Here is a 19,079-nt window from a genome sequence, read left to right on the forward strand (position 1 = left end):
TCATGGAGCACAAATTGTGGATCTTTTTCTTGAAATTGTCTCCTTCATTTGTCTTCTTCTATTTTGAATTTAAATTGTAAATTAAAATTTACAATTCATAATTCACCAATATGCATCATTGACTTATTGACTTTAACCACCACCATTTTCCGGCAACCATCTTCACATCGCCGGAGTTTAACCGGCATTTTCCGGTGTTGACTTTTGTTTTCTTGTGAAATCTCCACATTTTCTCTTTTTGGCTTGAAACTTTCACCAGAATCCATAATGTGCGCTAAATCCACTATTTTTGACGTGTTTCCGATCATTTGCACATTTTCCTAGCATGAGTAGGAAACGTAATAAGAAATAAATAAATATACAAAAATATAAAGAAAAAGAAGAAGAATAAGGCAAACATTACTACGTTAATATTAACTTAACACTACTTGTCAAGCTCAACCATACGAATTCTCCCTTGGATGGTGAAGAATTGTGTTGCACGCCCCATGTTCCCCCCACCCGCCTGAGTGGCAGAGAAGAAGAAAAAGACGGTGTATAACACGAACGGTGGCTCTTCTCCTCAACGGAGGAGGAGGGCAAGCACTTGAGTTTAACATTAAAGTTAGCCTAAGCGTGTTTGTAGTTGAAAGTTGCTGCGCGCACTGAACTCAATTGGCTTGGTGGGCGAAGGAGGACGAACATGGGACACGAAAATTGGGGAGGTTTGCTTCCATTCCAAAGGGTTGGGTCCGAGCAGTGAAGCTATTGCCATAAAGGTGTACGTATGAACATGTTTCGCAGGAGGCTAGGGAATGTAGTGAGCTAGGGTTTCTTGTTTCAAACGACCCTGTGAACCAAGATCAAGAGAGAGCGAGGGGTTAAAATAGAATTGATTTGGGCCGAACCGATACAATGTTTGGGCCGTAACCCGTTTACATATATTAATAATTAATTGGGGGTTTATGCTTTAGTTTCCCGAATAGATTTAGAGGTACTTGTTTTCAATTCAGCAATTGCTACTAAACCCTTCTCTCTCTCTCTCTCTCTCTCTCTCTCTGCGCCATTCAGAAGCCTCTTCAATCTGAGCAGCCATGGCGAGCACCAAAGTGCAGAGGATCATGACCCAGCCCATCGTACGTTCTTTTCTCCTTCTTCTTTGTTTCTCTTTTCTTTTTGGGTTTATATTTGCTAACTATTTTTTGTTTTTTTGCTCTCCTGGTTTGTTTTTGGCGCTTCAGAACCTGATTTTCAGGTTCCTCCAGAGTGTGAGCCGTCCTCTTTCTTCCCCTTTAATTTTTCTAATTTGGGTTTTTTTTAATCTTGAATCTAGGGTTTATGTAGAGCTTGATTTTTGTTTTTTGTTTTTGTTTTTGTTTCTAGAAAGCTCGAATTCAGATTTGGCTATTTGAACAGAAAGACGTCAGGATTGAAGGCCGCATCATTGTAAGTTTCAATTTGATATTTATTTTGCTATCGATTAATTCTTACCAAGCTACCTCACATTAGTTGCATTGTTGATGTTTGGATAGAATAATTGTTCAAGGCTTTAGGACAATAGGACTCGTGTGTTGATATGTACGTATGGTTGCACATAATGATCGTCGACTTGCCATCTGAAATTGAAGCCTTTTTGAATGCTAAAAATGTATTGTTTTTGTGTGCGGTGGATTTTTACATGGCGGCATGAGGATAGTAGTAATTGAGGAGGATGGTAAGGAATAGTGGAAGTGCGGTTCTTTTTCTAATTTGATAGAAGATTCGGTGCCTGAATTGAGTAATATATGTGCAAGGCTGATCATTGAGTTAACTCAACATAATGTAGTACCTTGATACTTTTCTATCGAAGTGTGCCAAGGGAATTTGGGTGGTCTACTTGAAAATGTAAAACTTCCCTGCGCGCTATTGATATTTGAGTTGAATTTATATCTGTTTCTATCTCTTTTGTGCCGAACCTTAAAGTCAGTTTTTTATGGTGTAGCAGACTTGTAGCTTCCAAAATGTCACAAAAGTATTGAGCTGACAAGTTTTTGTAACCCGTAGATTCCCATTGATGCAGGGCTTTAGGCTAATCATAGCAAACCTCTATAGTACTTTTAGCCAGTACAAGTGCAGTACTTAGAATATAGATAAGCTGTAGTATTAGAGTCAGAAACTTATAATGTGGTTGATATAAAATATATATCAGCTTTTGGCTGGCAGTTTAGATTGGGATTGGGAACTGGGATTGGATTCTGAATTATGAAGAAGATGGAACAGTAACACATATGTCTTTTCTTTTTGTCATCCTTACATCTAATGGTTTCATAATTTGTTCGGTGCTTGCTTTACTTTGTTTATCTCCATCTGTCATATTTATTTTGCTATGAGTCGGTTACAGTTAGTCCTGTCTCCTCCAACAAATGTAAAGACATATTGTCTTAATTGAATTGTTGCCACAATTAATTAAGGAAGCCAAAGCATAAAACTTTATCAGACTCGTCATATGTGCATATTCACCCTCCCTCTTTGTGGTCAGCATTTTTCAATTTTCACGCATCTCTGAGCCGGCCGGGTCACAGATATCTTTTTTTAGTTATTATTTTGATGGTTGTGCAGGGCTTTGATGAGTACATGAATTTGGTCTTAGATGATGCTGAAGAAGTGAGCATCAAGAAGAATACCAGAAAGACACTAGGTGAGTCCCCTCCTTCCCCATTTCTCTTGGTCTTTTTCTGTTGGTCCCGTGTTTTTGTATTCTCTAAATTGTTTCGTTTATTTATTCACTTTTCAGGAAGGATTCTTCTCAAAGGAGATAACATTACTCTCATGATGAACACGTAAGTTATTTACACCATCTCTCTGTTGTGTGTAACTAACTCTTAACTATCACCCTTAACATTACTCACAATCTCACATTCTCGATATTTATATCTAATTTTAACCAACTCATAACTTTCACTCTTTTTCTTACTGTATGACTAGGGGGAAATGATGCTCGCTCTGAGAAATGTTTATCAACATCCTGAATTGGAGATCAAGCTATTCAGACTTTTCTGTAGTGACATGTATTTCGGATGCCAGTCCTCTGTAGTAGTGATGTATCGATGAACTCAATGGATAACTGATATTTGCGTAATTACTTTTGATATAATATGACGGTCTTTGGTAGGTGAATTGCTTAAAAACCGAGTACTGTATGTTGATTGTTTAGGTGAATGCTTGAATCTTTCAGCTTGTATGAGTAATATTGTAATAGTCGTATCAGATTGTTTGGATCAAGATTCTTTTTTTTTTTTGAAATAAGGGGCCGATGTACTCAAGTTTTTATTAATGAAACCGTCAAATACAAGGGGGATAAGAAGCTTAAACTTATAATTACAAAATCTTAAAATAATATCAGGAATCTCTCCAAACTAAGTACTCAACAAAATAGAAACCAGTAAAAAGTATTATAATGATGAATTTATTTGTTTTGTCACAACAGTGACATAATGGGAAACACCATCACATATTTTAATGTCTAATAAATCAGCTTTCCTACTATGTTGCTACCGGAAAATTAATCTGGCGTCACTTAATCTCATCCTGTCATTAGGAGATTGCATTCATTTGACTAAGTAAAGAACACGATGCCTACCTAGGACAACTAAGGCACACAAGGTGCACATTTCGGCACAAGGCTCCTTACTGTCACGCCCTGTCAACCTTCACAGAATTTTCCTTGGGCATTTTTTAAAGCCAGCATGGCTCAAGGAAGGTATTAGAGATCACTTGAGCATTTTAGAAGCATCTGGAAGGCTTTAGAACCCTCTGGAATGTCATAGAAGGTTATGGAAGAATTTGGAAGATTGTAGAAGCCTCTAGAGAGTCATAGAAGCCTCTAGAAAGTCTTAGAAGTCTCTAGAAGGTTTGGGAACCTTTGGACATCTCTGTAACTCTCTAGAATCTTGGAGAGACTGACTTGTGTAGAACTCTCTAGAAGCAACTACACTTGTACATAGTCCTAGAATTCTTTAGAACTATTGAGGTAGGATGAAGAGGCCTATAAATAGCAAGACACCCCTCACATTTGAGGCATCAAGCAAGAAGCCAACAAGCATACTTGTAAACACTTGTAAGTTTTATTTCCTTAATGCAAGTTCTCTTTAGCGATATCCTCTTTGGCTTTTCAATTGTTCTAGCAGGGCGATTGCGAGAGTAAGGCTGACTTAACAGAAGGGATTTGCTAAGGCCGCACGAGTAGCATAGCAAAGGAGTAAGCTCGTGACAGGTGGTATTAGAGCCGAAGTTCGATCAAGAGGCTAACTCGCATTAATGGCAAAGAACGGCAATCCTGCTGGTAATGTTTCCGACGACACGCAAGAGAAGGGTCATGAATAACTTGTCAACCCGACGGTTCCAAAGAAGGAACGGCTCAAGGACATGTTATCTACAATCGACTCTTGACTAACTCAGGTCGAAGAGAGCGTGAGTGGCATGGGGGACCAGGTGGAAGATTTGGAGGTGGAGGACGCCGCAATCCACACTGCGATGAAGGGCATGATGCTCAAACTAGAAGAGTCCTTGCGGGGCGAGATAGACAAGGTTCGCGAGGAGATCATGGGGGAACTCGCCCGGATACGTGAAGTACAAGAAATGGAGCATAATAGCATGCTTGCACGCATGGAGGAGATGCACGCAGATTATGCACGCATGGAGGCGATACATGCAGATCTTGCCCTATGCAAACGCGCACGAGCTGTGGGGGCTAGCACCAGTAGCAGCAACAGTGTAGAGGCCAAGCGGATCGAGGTACCAAAGCCAAAGAGCTTCGGAGGGATGCGCAACGCTCGAGAAGTAGACAACTTCTTATAGGGGCTAGATCAATACTTTGGGGCCGTAGGCATCATGGAGGAGGATGTCAAGATAAAGACTGCGGCTCTATATCTCACCGACACCGCCATGTTATGGTGGAGGAGAAGGCGAGGAGATGTTGAAAGAGGTACGTGCACCATCTCTACCTTTGATGAGTTTGTCAAAGAGCTTAAGAAGAAATTTTATCCCGAGAATGCCGAGGATGAGGCAAGAGCTCGCTTACGAAGGCTCAAGCACATTGGGCCTATTCGTGATTACATTAGAGATTTCACCAACTTGGTGCTTGAGATTCCCGACCTATTCGACAAGGATGCTCTCTTTAACTTCATGGATGGTCTCCAATCATGGGCCAAGACGGAGCTTAGGCGACGTGGAGTGCAAGACCTTGCCACCGCCATAGCCATGGCCGAGGGCTTAGTTGATTTCTCAAGTTCAAGGGAGTCCACCAAGCCAAAGGAGAAGAAGAGCAGCTATGGCAAAGGTGGGGAAAACAAAAGCCAACGCTAGGAGGAGCCCCATCGTGAGAGCTACTCGGCAAGATTCAAAAATAAAGGCAAGTCAAGGGACACGCGGAGCTCGGACAAGCCTAGTGACAACAAGTGCTTCCTATGCGATGGTCTGCATTGGGCTAGGCATTGCCCAAAAAGGAGAGCTCTAAGCGCACTCTTGGGAAATCATCAAGGCGGGAGTGAAGCTGAGGGTGGCAATGAAGGTTCCCACTTGGGGTCCTTGCAGGTGCTCAATGCAATCCGCTCTACACCCAAGGTCCAAGCCAAAGGTTTGCTCTTCACAGATATCAACATAGGTGGGAAACCAACAATAGCAATGCTCGACACGGGGGCAACCCAAAACTTCATTTCTGTTGAGGAGGCACGTAGGCTAGGACTGAAGGTGAGCAATGGAGGGGGCTCCATCAAAGCGGTTAACTCACCCGCCCGCCCCATACAAGGAGTAGCTCGAGGAGATCAAGACAAGTGTGAGATCTTGGTGTGGGAGCCTAGACTTCTCGATAGTACCGATGGATGACTACAAGGTAGTCTTGGGGTTGGATTTCCATGATCAAGTCAAGACATTCCCAATGCCATTTACCAACAGCATGTGCATCATGGACGTCGACAAGTCTTGTGTAGTACCAACAACTAGAGGTACAAAAGAAAGGCGTAAAGGTGTTATCGACATTACAATTCATGGAAGACTCATCAAGGGGAGCTTCACATCTGGCACCAACAACAGTTGTCACTTTTTTTAGAAAGAAGTAGATGAAGTACTTGCCGATCGAGTCACCCGACGTCAAGGCATGCTAATGTACAAGGATTACCTCATTAAGTGGAGGGGCCTGCCTAATATTGAAGCAAGCTGGGAGTCTGAGGATACACTATGACAATTCAAGGAAAAGATCAAGCGTTACAAGAAGGAAGGCGCGATGAGGGCATCGCGTGCGTAAGTGAGGGAGAGTGTCACGCCCCGCCAACCTTCATAGAATTTTTCTTGGGCATTTCTGAAGCCAGCATGGCTCAATGAAGGTATTAGAGATCACTTGAGCATTTTGGAAGCATCTGGAAGGCTTTAGAACCCTCTAGAATGTCATAGAAGGTTATGAAAGACTTTGGAAGATCGTAAAAGCCTCTAGAGAGTCATAGAAGGCTCTGGAAAGTCAAAGTCTCTAGAAGGTTTGGGAACCTTTGGACATCTCTGGAACTCTCTAGAACCTCGGAGAGACTCAAGGACCTAGACCACTCCGGATGTATTTAGAATATTCATGGTATCACTTAGACTTGGATAGACTTGTGCAGAACTCTCTAGAAGCAACTACACTTGTACATAGTCCTAGAATTCTCTATAACTATTGAGATAGTGTGATGAAGCGTATAAATAGCAAGACACCCCTCACATTTGAGGCATCAAGCAAGAAGCCAACAAGCATACTTGTAAACACTTGTAAGTTTTATTTCCTTAATGCAAGTTCTCTTTAGCGATATCCTCTTTGCCTTTTCAATTATTCTAACAGGGCGATTGCGAGAGTAAGACTGACTTAACATAAGAGATTTGTTAAGACCGCACGAGTAGCATAACAAATGAGTAAGCTCGTGACATTACGCTCTACCAAAGTGACGGAGCTTGATTGATGGCATAAAGCCGCATAAAACAAAAACTAAAATGCAATAATAAATATAAATTTGGGTAAGAAACAGCCGGTAGAGAAAAACGACGCCGTCCTGCTTGAGCCTTCCTCGTGCCGGCAGCCACGATCGCGCCCCACACCATCTCACCGGCAGCCATCTCTACCCTTCCCCAAAGCAGATCGGGAGCACTCAGATAAAATCGGAACCAACCGGTTCGATTTGATCCAAGAAGAACCCAACGATGCCACCAGAATTCCATCGCCATCAAGCGACTTCCGATCCAGCAACACCAGTTCCGTTCCGGTTGAAAGACACCAGATTCGCCTGCCAAACAAGCATAGGTTGTGCCCCTTTCCCGCCGCCCATCGTTTCCTCACCCCGACAAAACCACCGGACAATAGGAACAGCTCCGTCTCCCTATAAGACTGCCTTCGACCGGACCTGTCATCTCTAGCCACTAGGACCCTTCTCTCCCGTCCGACGACGCCGCCGGAAAGGCCGGCGGCTCAAGCTCTCTCTAGGTTTTTTAGCAATATATATATATTTTAAAGTCCTACCCCTACAACCTTTGAATCAAGATTCTTAAAGATCAAAGGCTTTGATCTGTAATAGAACTCAAAAAAATGTTGGCTTCATTTTGTTTCAATTTTGGATCAAGATTCTTTTTAATCTTGGTATGAGCATTTGTGTAATCCTTCACTTTCACAATATCAAGGTTGCTGGAATTCTGGACAGTACCAGCGCTGGGAAATTTCTTCCATACGATAGGACTTCCTGCTTAGCAAGTAGGGAACGTAAGAGGCATGAGCACTATCTGATATAGTTTCCGAACCCAAAATCTCTTTGCAAGTTCCAAGCCTGTGGGGTTGAGCACCAGTTTCCTATTAACTTCAAACAAGAAGTTGGACAAAGAAGTTTCCTTCAAACGTGTTCATCTTATCATAAGGTTGTGTTGTACCAATTGAAACTTTGGAAGTGTCTCAAATTTCAATATTGAACTATAGCTACAAGATTGTTCATGGCACATCGAATTTGTTTACAGATTGCCATGTCCTTGAGATGCTCTGAATATACTTGACAAGGGAAAGACGGTAATATGACAAGAAGAGAAGTTGTTGGGGACTCTGGCACATTGCTCACAATCCAAACAACCTATCTCACTCTCATCTTCCAACTTGTTTTTAACACCCACTCCAAACCATATTGCCTAGAATCTAACTCAAACTTGGAAGGACTAATCGACTCTTAGTTCCCCTATTATTTAACAATGGCTAGCCACAACGAAACAAATTTCTCTGGTAAACACCACCATTAGTCATTGTTAAGATCGATGGCACCATTCAGGACACTAGTTAACCCATTTTGAGTGTGTTTTTTAGTTAGAAGAGACAGTCTCGTAACCTTATCTAATTATTCAGAACATCAAAAGCACCTTTTTTTTTGTCCATTGATACTACCTAAGGTTGCCAGATCTTTGAAAGCACCAAACCGATTTAAGTACATATATTATATATTTTAAGCTTGTTTCTAGTGAGCTTTGATCTACTCATAACCTTTCTCATACCACTATTATTGACTCGAAGGTAAAATGAAATAACAAAGGCCAAGTTCGGTATCGAGACTTACATTTATAATTATGAGTTTTTTGACAAGTTTTTTTATAAGGTGCTTATTTGTCAAACAGGGATGGAGCTAGGAATTTAAGTGTACTGGTGCACACAAAAATCGTGGTGTTATAGAATTAACATTTTATAATTTTATTTCAAAAATGCTTTAATCAGAAACCATTTAAGCAAACTCTAACTATACATGTTATTAGTAAAAATCACGACATTTATTTTTATTAGTAAAAAAATATGACATTTATTTTGATTTTAAATCAAAATAAATAGTTATAAGTAAAAAATTTACATGAAGAATAAGTTTTATATAAAAACCACACAAAAAAATGCAAGTGCTGCCTACAACAGTCGAACAAGAGTCCACTATGGTAAAAATATGAAGCATTGATCATCTAACAGTGCAGGTTGACTATAACTTTACTGGTGCACGGGAGCCACTAGGTGGCTCCACCACTGTTGTCAAATTTAGTTTATATAACCACACTTTTTTACGACATGGTCATTTAGGGTGGTGAAATATTTATGGAACTGATCGAATTATGGCTCATTGTAAACACTATTTATATAGTGTACAATAAGATTAATGTTCATTTAATTATTATTTATAATACATTTTTAATATTATTTCTCATATAAAAATTAGGACTTGTTATAAAACAATCACATTTAATATATGTATTTAGAAAAAAGTTAAGTAAGATTTGATAATTATAAAAAAAAATCAGTTTTTTAAATCTCTTATATTGTTGCCCTTATAGTTGTTAAAACTTAAAAATTACAATGTGCCACTAAAATTGACCAAATATTAAAACAACAATTGACCCGATCTGAAAATTTGATCGAAGCCTTCTCACATGAGCTTTCTTCGTCGGCAACTTCACCAGCGCGCCTCGCCGAGACATCATTCGGAGGAGAAGGCGGCGTTGGAGATGCACTGGTTTTGGCCCTTGAAGATATGGGAAAGATTGATGGTGGGGGAGCATTTGTCATCGGAAAAAGGGAGGGAGAGGTATTCTGACGCAATCTGTAGGCTTAGAACTCATTTTTCTCGGGAGTCCAGCCGTCCAGGGACCATGATCTGAATGCGGTGACGATCTGGAGGTGGCGGCAACGACGCCTGGTGGATGTCGACGTCGATGACGATGTTGTTGTTGCTGCTACTGCTGATGCTCGTCGGAAAACATGTTGAACAAGTTTGCTCGGTTTTGACAGTTCCCCTTGTGCGTCCTCATTTTAGAACTCTGGGACAAAGGAGGTCACATCAATAGAGGAGGTCTGCCGGTTGGGTTTGACATGGGTGCCCATATCATTTTTCTGGGTGCCAAAATGATTTTTTTATAGAAAATTATTGTCACACTACTTGTCACATTACCTATCACACTATCTGTCACAGCAAAAAGTTAGTGTGACTGGTAGTGTGATAGCTAGTGTGAGATGTAGTGTGGTTGGAGTGTGTCATCACATTAATATCGATATTTAGATCGTATGAGTTGATTCAAGAAGTTCAAGATCACATAATTGTAATGTACGTTAATTCTAGTCATTCTTCTTTTTCTTTTTCTTCTTCTTCATCTTTTCACAACATAGTCACATAAAATAGTATGACAACGGCTGTGACAGAAAGTGTGACTGTGACAGTGGTTGTGATAGGTAGTGGGACAATGGTTGCGACATGTATATAGTGTGATAGAGTTTGTGACATGTAGTGTGATATTAGTTGTGACAGAGGTTGCGACAAGAGTTGTGACAGAGGGTGTGATAGTGGTTGTGACAGGTGGTGTGATAGAAGTTGTGACAGGGGTTGTGATAGGTTGTGTGACATGGGCAATGTGTGTGACAGTGAGTGTGACAGTTAGTGTAATAGGTAGTGTGATAGTGGTTGTGACATAGGTTGTGACAATGAGTGTGATAGCGTTTGTGACAGTTAGTGTAAGAGGTAGTGTGACAGTGTTTGTGACAATGGTTGTGACAGTGTCTGTGACAATGGTTGTGACAGTATGTGTGACATTACCGAGAGGAAATGTGGAAATATGCAAAAGTTTGTTAAGATTCAAATGAAATTGGTATAAGTATGCTCAGAATGAAGAGAATAACTAGAATTAGGGAACCTTGAGCTTCGGTTTCGCCGGAATTGCTTGGAACACCGCTATCGATGGCGGCAACCATTTGCGATGGTTGTTGCGCTTTGTACGGTTGGTCGATTCGGAGTGGATAGTATATCAAATGAAAGAGTGGAGCAATATCTTTCTAACGGTACCAATTTCGTCAAAATGTATCGCCGGACAAGAAAATTATGGCCGAAATTAGAAAAAGAAGGAAAAAAAATAAGAAAAAGAGTGAGAAAGGGCAAAACAGTCCAGAAAATATTTTAAAGTGATTTTTTTTCTAATTTTGTTGACTTTTTTCTATTTTCCGCTTAAATATGATGACTTTTTTTTATAACTAATTCATAAATAATGACATTTTTATAATATAAATTGGGAGATGATACCTTTTTATAATTTAACATAAAAATTATACTGTATATATATTATAAAAGTTATTAAGTCAAGCTTAATAAACGAGCCGAGCTTTTAACGAGCTCGAGCTAGTTCCCGAGCTAAACGAGTCGAACGAGTAAAATACTTGTTGTTTAAGCTCGGCTCATTTTCAACGTCGGACTTAATATTTAGCTCAAGTTTGGCTCATTTAGCTTTACGAGTTCGAGCCAAACGGGTTAAAATCGAGCCGAACACGATTTGAACACGAGCGGTTCGAGCCTACTTACAGTTCTAAACACTGCATGTTGTCTACAACTTTATTGGTGCACGAGAGCCACTAGGCTTCTAAGTGGCTCCGCCACTGTTGTCAAAATTGCTTTATATAACCACACTTTTTTATAATGTGTTTTTTTTTCCTAATATTAGTTGTAAAATCTTTGCTATAAATATACTCATCATGCATGTAAAATTTAAAATGCAAAAGATACTATCTATAATATTTTTTTTTGATCTGAAAAGATACTCTATAAGAAGAAGTGAAAACGGGGAGCGTGGGTGGTCCTATTATAGGAAGTGCTGAGAAAGAAACAACTGACACCACACTTGGGACGACTTGTCTACTTATATTTGGCACCATTGTTGCCAGTGAGACACTGCTGCGGCCTGGCTCACTTATTAACCTGCCACACATGAATTCATACCATCATCGATCTCAATCTGCTACTCAAGGACACTGACCCCATTCACATAGTACCATATGCTGTTCCATTTTCGCCAACTATTCGATTCATTCTAGTAGTTACCATAATTGAGGAGCAATCTATGAATTTTGATTGCGTTTGTTTGGATTTAAGCTAATGAGGATAATTCACAACATGATGCTATATCAAGTATTTTAAGCTTGCATAGCTTGATACTTTGCCGGCCATGCAGTTGGTGATTAGTTTTGATTTAAGAAATTAGGTCGTTTATGAACATTGTTGAATGTTGATATATGACTTAAGGGCCAATTTTAGGCATTGGAGTAATCTCCCAGTTAACTCTTTAGAAAACTACAGACAATATCCTAGGTGATAGAGTTTAGCCATGCTAACAATTTTTAAATGACCCATTAAAGAAAGTAATTTGTACTTTTATCTAATTTTTCAATGAGAATAAACTGAACTCTAGTACAATGAAGACGTTGCCAGACCAGTAAGCCTCTGTAGGCAAGCACAGGATGTGGATGAGAATTTATCAGTGACGAGCTGGGAATAATGTTTTAGGTTCATGTGCCTACTGACATATATATTCAAATCCAAGAAGAATAAGAGGGAAAATGAAGAGTAAAAAATTGGAGTACAAACAAGTAGCTACAACAATACTTTTTATCAACATTAGGTGTTTTTACAATCTTACTATGTTCGTAATTGAGTAAGAAAGATTCACATGCTCATTCGTATGCTAATCACACGTTAATCTGAGTTGTTTTCATTTCTACTCTTGCATCGAGATTCAAATGTAAGATTTTAGCTCAATTATTGATCATGTAGACACCACAGCCACGAGGTGAGGTGTTTTCCTTTACAAAACTAGTAACCAAATTAAAACTTTGATTTTCTCTACTTTTTAGCATATATGATAAAACCGTAAAATTCTGGAATATATTTACTTTTATAAATTTAGTCTGGATATGTATTCCCATCATATTGTACATTTCCGGTGCTCATTGTTTCTCCGGCTCCTTCTCAACCTCATCAAGTTTTGTGAAACCCCTAATACATGATTAGCTGACTTGGATTGGCTCAAACACATTGAGGAGATTGATTAGAATATAGAAAGGATAAATGCATGATTTAAGAAATTCCTAGGAGGAATGGGTTCCAAGAGTCCACACCAAAAGTTAAATGTTCTATCCACTTTTGTCTTTTTCTACAATTCCCTTGTCTCTTTGTCTTAATGTAACAAGGAAAGTACCAAGTGGATGGTCTATGGGTGTTGAAAAGAATCCAAAACACTGGCTTTGGAGGCACACTTGGCCCTTGCAATATCCCCACTATTACCCACTAAGCAACAAGAGAAGGTGTTGTTTTGTTTTGTTAGGACATGTTTGGAAGGGCATTGTTTTGCAGAATAGTACCAAACTTTGGCCAGCTCTTATTCCCCATCCACTTCACTTGATGACAACAACTCCATCTGAGTGTGCTTGGGAGAGAAACAAAGTTATTGAGCAAAACCAAACAACCAAACAACCAAGCAAGCAACAAAAGATTAGAGAAGCTCTGTATTTCACAAATTCCATATTCCTCTGAACTCAAAAGACAAAACCAAATCGATGACGACAAAACCAGCCTCTTTGTTTGTCGCCAACGCAGCCATGGAAAAGTCCTTCAAAGCTACCAGCTTTATCCCCCCTTTCTCTCTCTCTCTCTCTCTCTCTCCACTTGGTGACAGAACCCCACATCACACCCATTTGAGGTCTGAGTGAGCTTCCATGGATTAGAGCAGCTGCAGCTTCACCCATCGAGGAAGCTTCCCGTGGATATTAACTTTCTGGGTTTTCTTTCTATTTGAAAACCCTGTACGGAACTTGGATTTTGTTTCACACAAACTTCCTCTCTGGTAATTCTCTAGCTCTGTCTTGTTAGTTTAGTTCTTCATCACTATTATCATGCTCCATGTTAATACAAAACCCACTTATATTTATCTTTTGTGATGTTATTCTTGATGTGATTTTTCAGTTTGCTTTTGAGTTTTTGAGAAATGTTGTTAGTAAGTAGATATATTTTATGTTTCTGAATAAAAAGTTTGATTCTTGAGGAGCAAACAAACCAGTTATACCTTTTAATTCCATTCTCAAAAACAAAAAAGGTGACTTGGTTATGCTAATTGAAAATAATGGATCATTAACAAGAATATAGAAAATGGAAAATTGTGGTATTGAGTACTACCTTCTTCTCTATTGTTCAGAAACTCAGAATCCATAGGGTCCATTGATCCAGTTCCTATTCAGTTTACTGTTATATATGCCGTATTATTATTTATCCGTTCATCCAAGGATTGAAAGGGTCACGTTCATGACTTGATGCTCTGATCATGAGAAATTAGATGCCACTAGAGTTTTGAAAGAGACGATAATTTCATATAATCACTTGATGAATATGTATTCAACTACCTTACTTTCAGTGCTAACTCTTGCTGTTTGGATATGTTTATGACAATCTCATTTCCAGCTTTGGCGTGTTTTCGCATCATTAATTAAAAAGAAAATGGCACAAGAGGACGGGTCACCTGTAACTTCATCAGCCATGTACTTTCCTGGTTTAGGATCACCATACCCTTGGCTTTCCCCTGGTATAGGGTCTCCATACCCTTGGCTGAGGGAGCTAAAATCTGAAGAGAGAGGTTTATGTCTGATCCAACTTCTCCAAGGCTGTGCTCATCATGTTGCTTCTGGTAGTATTGAGCAGGCAAATGTTTGGCTAGAGCAGATTTCTCAGCTCGCCTCTGCCGGTGGAGATACAATGCAGCGAATAGCGGCTTATTTCACTGAGGCACTTGCAGATCGAATGCTGAAAGGTCTGCCTGGTCTGTATAAGGCACTTAACTCGACAAAACTATCTTCAATCGCAGAAGAAATTCACATTAAAAGGCTTTTCTTTGAGCTCTGTCCTTTCTTAAAGCTTTCATATGTGATCACAAATCAAGCCATAATAGAAGCCATGGAGGGGGAGAAGATGGTTCATATTATTGATCTTCATTCGTTTGAGCCTGCTCAGTGGATCAATCTGATACAGATATTAAATGCAAGACCTGAAGGTCCACCTCATCTAAGAATCACAGGCATCCATGAACAGAAGGAAGTGTTGGACCAAATGGCTGCCAGGTTGATAGAAGAAGCTGAAAAACATGACATCCCCTTTCAGTTCAATCCTATAGTGAGCAAGTTAGAGAATCTTGATGTCGAAAGTTTACGTGTTAAGACTGGAGAGGCTCTTGCAGTTTGCTCTGTACTCCAGCTGCATTCACTCTTAGCAACTGATGACGATATGACCAGAAGAAAATCTCCATTAGCAACAAAGAACCTGCAAAAAGTCATGCATATCAATCAACTCACTTTAGGTGAGTGGTTGGAGAAAGATCCAATTAGTGCATATAGTCTGAGTCCGGATTCTTCTTTATCCCCGCTATCTTTAGGTGCTTCCCCAAAGATGGGGAGTTTTTTAACTGCTCTTTGGGGCCTATCCCCGAAATTAATGGTGATAACTGAGCAGGAGTCGAACCACAATGGCCATACACTGATGGATAGGCTCATGGAAGCACTGCACTATTATGCAGCACTTTTTGATTGCTTGGAGTCTACAGTATCAAGGGCATCACTTGAGCGGCAAAAGGTTGAGAAAATGCTTTTTGGGGAGGAAATAAAAAACATCATATCATGTGAAGGAACTGACCGAAAGGAGAGGCATGAGAAGCTTGAGAAGTGGATTTTAAGGCTAGAGTTGTCAGGCTTTGGGAGGGTGCAGTTGAGCTACCATGGAAGGATGCAGGCGAAGAAAATGTTGCGTGACTATGGCTACGATGGCTATGAGATTAAAGAAGACAATGGATGTTTGGTTATTTGCTGGCATGACAGACCACTTTTTTCGGTGTCAGCCTGGAGATTCCGGAGGTACGAGTGAAGGTTGATGGACTTGTGGAGATCGAATGCTTTTTTTTCTCTTTATTTTTTCTTTCTTATTGTAAAGGATTGTAATCATATCTACCTCTGCAAACTGCAGAGTAAATCCTCCAAAGGTTTCGCAGAACTGTTCTCTGTGGGAGAACATGTTTCTGTGTTCTAATCTTTTTTTCCTTGTTAATTAGTTATTAATTTGTATGCTAGTTTAGATCTTCTATATACACACTGATGTTCCACCTCTGTTTTCATTGAAGTTTATCCAGGTGTACATTCAGTATTCATCTATTTTGATGAGAAAATACTCACAAACTATGTTGTATGGACACGGACACGGACAATCTCAAAAACTCATATTTCGACACGGAAAAATAAAAATAATTATATATATTTTTAATACATAAAATAAATTAACAATACTACTATAAAGTTGTAAAAGCTCCGTCTCTAATAGTCCATTACTTCCACTCACTGTTAATTCACATCTAACTACTTCTACTTCAATACTCAATAATCTACACAAACTGTAATACCCGAGATTTTTAATCTCGATTACTGACACATTAGGACTAATTAATCGACGTTTTCTTTAAATTTCGAAAAATGTAGTTTAATACGTCGATATTAAGCTACACGTCGCCAATTGTTCGGAAATGTCTTCGGAATATTTTTCCGACACTCGAATTAAATTTTACAAATTTCTAATGTTTTACTTTGTTTTAAAAATGTTTTTCAGTTTGAGTTTTTAATTTAAGACTTGTGGGTCAGCCCAACCTCTTCCTCATAAAACCCATGACTCGAGCCCAAGACCCTAGCCCATTTTCCTTAATTCCATGACGCATTCTCAAGCACTTGTGCGACAACTCAACAGAGAGCATCGCTCTCACATCTTCACCACCGAAGGCATCTGTACCCTTTCCAAATTCGAGTCGCTACCCAGATCAGACGCAATAGATCCAATCCAGATCAGAGTACCACGATCCCGTAAAAGTCGCCTTGTGGATTGGCACGACGTCCCTGGAACCAAGACCCCAGCCACGCCTCCACACCCAACAACCACCACAGACCAGTCACCCATGATCGCCGCCGTCCAAGCCATAAAGGAACATGCCAAATCCCAAAAGCCGCCCTGTTTTCCTCCACCCTGGCACCACAACTCACCCTCGCAAATTAATCCCCGAACTGAAGGAGAATCATCAATCGGGGATAAGATTCAATCGCGACTCACAAAGGAATCAACAAGATCCCGTCCGATGATGGAGGGAGAGGCTCGCCGCCGGATAGCAACGTAGGCTCACATCGGTCAACGTATCAGAAGGGTCAATATTTTCAGATACGCCACGTGCCTCGTCTAATACAGAAAAAATGCGTATCGTGTCATATCGGCGTGTCCGAACGTATTGGACACAGTGACACGCCTCTAAGTGCCGTATCCGTGCAACATAGCTTACACAACTGATAATAACTAAGTAATACTAAATTTGGTTTTCAGTTTTGTGTTTATGAACAAACAAGTCAATGTTCTTCATGTTCTTCAGTTTTGTGTCAACTTTCTGCGATCATTCTATTCAACAAAATAAAGACGGGAATTAAAGGAAAAAACCCAACAGCGCAAATGATACTTTTAGTAGCGAAAAATTAGCTGTACCACATGAACTGGCTAGAAACATGCATGGAATGCTAGTTTCCTTCTAGTAGTGCGACACTGACACATTGTACTGGACAACAGCATCTCCAGTTTTTAGATTGAAGGAGAATGTCCTTGCTAGTGCGTAGCCCCTTGCATACCGGAAAACTCCACTGCCTCCGCCAATTGGCATCTCTCGAATGGTGTTCATAAGAGGATTCCTCCCAAGAATGCTAAGGGTACTGCCATTGTACACACCCTCTATGAAAGCAAAATTCAGGACCATGAGCAACGCTGAGTCATGTTGAGAAGCAAAAGCATAAATGCCCTGAGCTCTTCCTACAAGCTTTGAAGTTGCCTCTGGCTTTTCAGTCAGTGCATCATCGATCAGTAATATAAGTAGTTTTAAAACTACCAACCAGCTTATTTGGTGGGCTAAAAATTCTAATGGCGGTCGGATTTCGGCCTCTTGGGATGTCATGGAAATAGAAGTGGAGGCGCATGTTTTTCTTCGTTCCTACTCCAGATAGGGATAGAGAAGATTGCTCTGAGAATTGTCCATGAAGTATAGTGAAGGAGATTGATAGAATAAGGAAGTAGGCAATAGTAACAAAACAAGTCATTTTGGCTCAGTTTTGAGTTAGTACTTTGAGTTGGTGATATAAGTCGTTATTTGTATAGAGTGAAAACAGTAAGGCTTTGAGTGAAGAGCGTGTGGATTGTTTGCATGTCTCCCTTACATTATGACCCCCGTGCTTGGTTTCCCTGACAAAGTTGCCTGAGCTTTCATATATATTCCACAAGAAAAAGAAGAAAAGAGGGTTTACTATCACAGTGACTCCGGCAAGAAGGATACAATCGAGATATCTCTTGTTGATTAAACAGGTTTTACATTCTGAAATTCCAATGCTTATTCCTGAGTACGTTAGTTGGAGCAAGATTGATGAGGTTGCACCCATATGCTAATTCCGCACTTTAAATTTTCTTCAATTTCTATATAATGTTCGAGTAACAAAAAGATTAGGATTCACTTTTACTGACTATTGAACATCATATTTGTTGTGTGGAAGCGGCCAACAATCCCACACACACGGGTCTAATAATGTTGATACACCCCCCCATTTTAGCCACCTGGTGGAGTTCGGGTATGAGGTTTTGATCGGTTCGATTACTCGACATCAATATTAACTCTGTAAGCATCGTTAGTAGTACAAAGCAAGATGGTATCGTTCACAAACCGGGGATCCACCAGGATAAGAATCACAACATTTAACACAATTCACAAAGAGATATAAAAGATTTTGATATAAGTTTCGGATCAAACAGAAAACATAAAACCTAGACTAATAAATACATGTGATCAACCAACCAACACATGAACAATCACCAAACAAATCATGTAAGAACAAAGCCATCGAATTCTATTCTCAATCATGTTTATGCCGTAGGTATCATAGTTCAACTTAGCTTTGATCATGCATCAAGTTCCTATGTGTTTCCTAATACATAGACACTTAACACATTCGAGCTCAACTACTTGTCTTGCGACGAAATCTAACACACTAACTCATCATGCAATTACGTATCACATAAAGAGATTAACATGTTCAAAGCACCATCCAACGCCAAACTTAAGCAAATAATCAGTGAGATAACAAAGAACAAAAACCAACCAATCAACTACTTGTCTCATAATCGTTATGACCTTTGAATGATTAACATATGCAACATCAACCACTTGTCCTAATCACACAT

General features: G+C 39.8%; 2 protein-coding genes and 1 pseudogene across 2 annotated transcripts; 2 read left to right on the plus strand and 1 right to left on the minus strand.

Moving 5' to 3' along the window:
- Nucleotides 1-976: 976 nt before the first annotated feature.
- Nucleotides 977-3,240, plus strand: LOC126802521 (uncharacterized). The gene is made up of 6 exons (XM_050530157.1): nt 977-1,115; nt 1,221-1,247; nt 1,363-1,425; nt 2,578-2,656; nt 2,753-2,798; nt 2,944-3,240. The coding sequence occupies exons 1-6, from the start codon at nt 1,074-1,076 to the stop codon at nt 2,951-2,953; spliced, it is 267 nt and encodes an 88-aa protein (XP_050386114.1). The 5' UTR covers nt 977-1,073; the 3' UTR covers nt 2,954-3,240.
- A 10,020-nt stretch (nt 3,241-13,260) lies between these two features.
- On the plus strand, nt 13,261-15,942 carry LOC126802249 (GRAS family protein TF80-like). Its single transcript, XM_050529848.1, has 2 exons — nt 13,261-13,641; nt 14,253-15,942. The coding sequence occupies exon 2, from the start codon at nt 14,289-14,291 to the stop codon at nt 15,699-15,701; it is 1,413 nt and encodes a 470-aa protein (XP_050385805.1). The 5' UTR covers nt 13,261-13,641; nt 14,253-14,288; the 3' UTR covers nt 15,702-15,942.
- Nucleotides 15,943-17,388: 1,446 nt separating this feature from the next.
- On the minus strand, nt 17,389-17,947 carry LOC126802855 (dirigent protein 22-like; annotated as a pseudogene).
- Nucleotides 17,948-19,079: the final 1,132 nt, after the last annotated feature.

This window comes from Argentina anserina, chromosome 7 (assembly GCF_933775445.1).
Source record: "Argentina anserina chromosome 7, drPotAnse1.1, whole genome shotgun sequence".
NCBI classification, from domain to species: Eukaryota; Viridiplantae; Streptophyta; class Magnoliopsida; order Rosales; family Rosaceae; genus Argentina; species Argentina anserina.